The sequence below is a fragment of the Eurypyga helias genome, unplaced genomic scaffold (genome assembly GCF_000690775.1).
Source record: "Eurypyga helias isolate BGI_N326 unplaced genomic scaffold, ASM69077v1 scaffold26280, whole genome shotgun sequence".
Lineage (NCBI taxonomy): Eukaryota > Metazoa > Chordata > Aves > Eurypygiformes > Eurypygidae > Eurypyga > Eurypyga helias.
This window is the reverse complement of record NW_010227991.1, coordinates 1,023-1,324: the sequence shown is the minus strand read 5'-3', so window position 1 is coordinate 1,324 and position 302 is coordinate 1,023. Positions and strand designations below refer to the sequence as shown.

Genomic DNA, 302 nt, shown 5'->3' with positions numbered 1-302 from the left:
GGTGATCCGCTGTGTTCCGGACGGGTAGGGCGAGCCCTACCTGCGCACGGCGCACGGCATCATGATCTGTTACTGGGACGGCATCGTCCACTACGGGCTCTACCTCGCCATGATCGCGGCCATCGGCCAGAGGTGAGCGGGGGCGCCGCACGGATCAGGAGCTCGGAGCGCCTCGCGGGGCTTGGAGCATCCCGAATTGCGTCTGATCCCGACGTCTCTGCAGGAAGAGCTACAGGAACCTGGGTCTCTTCTGGCTGGGATCTATGATGATGAGTATCGCCGTCTTCCTGCTGGGGAACCTG

At 63.6% G+C, this 302-nt stretch overlaps 1 protein-coding gene across 1 annotated transcript in view; it reads left to right on the top strand.

Moving 5' to 3' along the window:
- Positions 1 to 302, top strand: part of TM6SF2 (transmembrane 6 superfamily member 2) — a gene marked incomplete at both ends in the record, with an annotated part of 1,590 nt that overhangs the window by 273 nt on the left and 1,015 nt on the right. Inside the window, 2 exons of the mRNA XM_010158152.1 lie at positions 29 to 132; positions 224 to 302. The exon at positions 224 to 302 is cut by the window's right edge and continues 1 nt beyond it. Of these exons, the coding sequence (XP_010156454.1) occupies positions 29 to 132; positions 224 to 302 (183 nt within the window). The remainder of the gene's footprint in view (positions 1 to 28; positions 133 to 223) is intronic.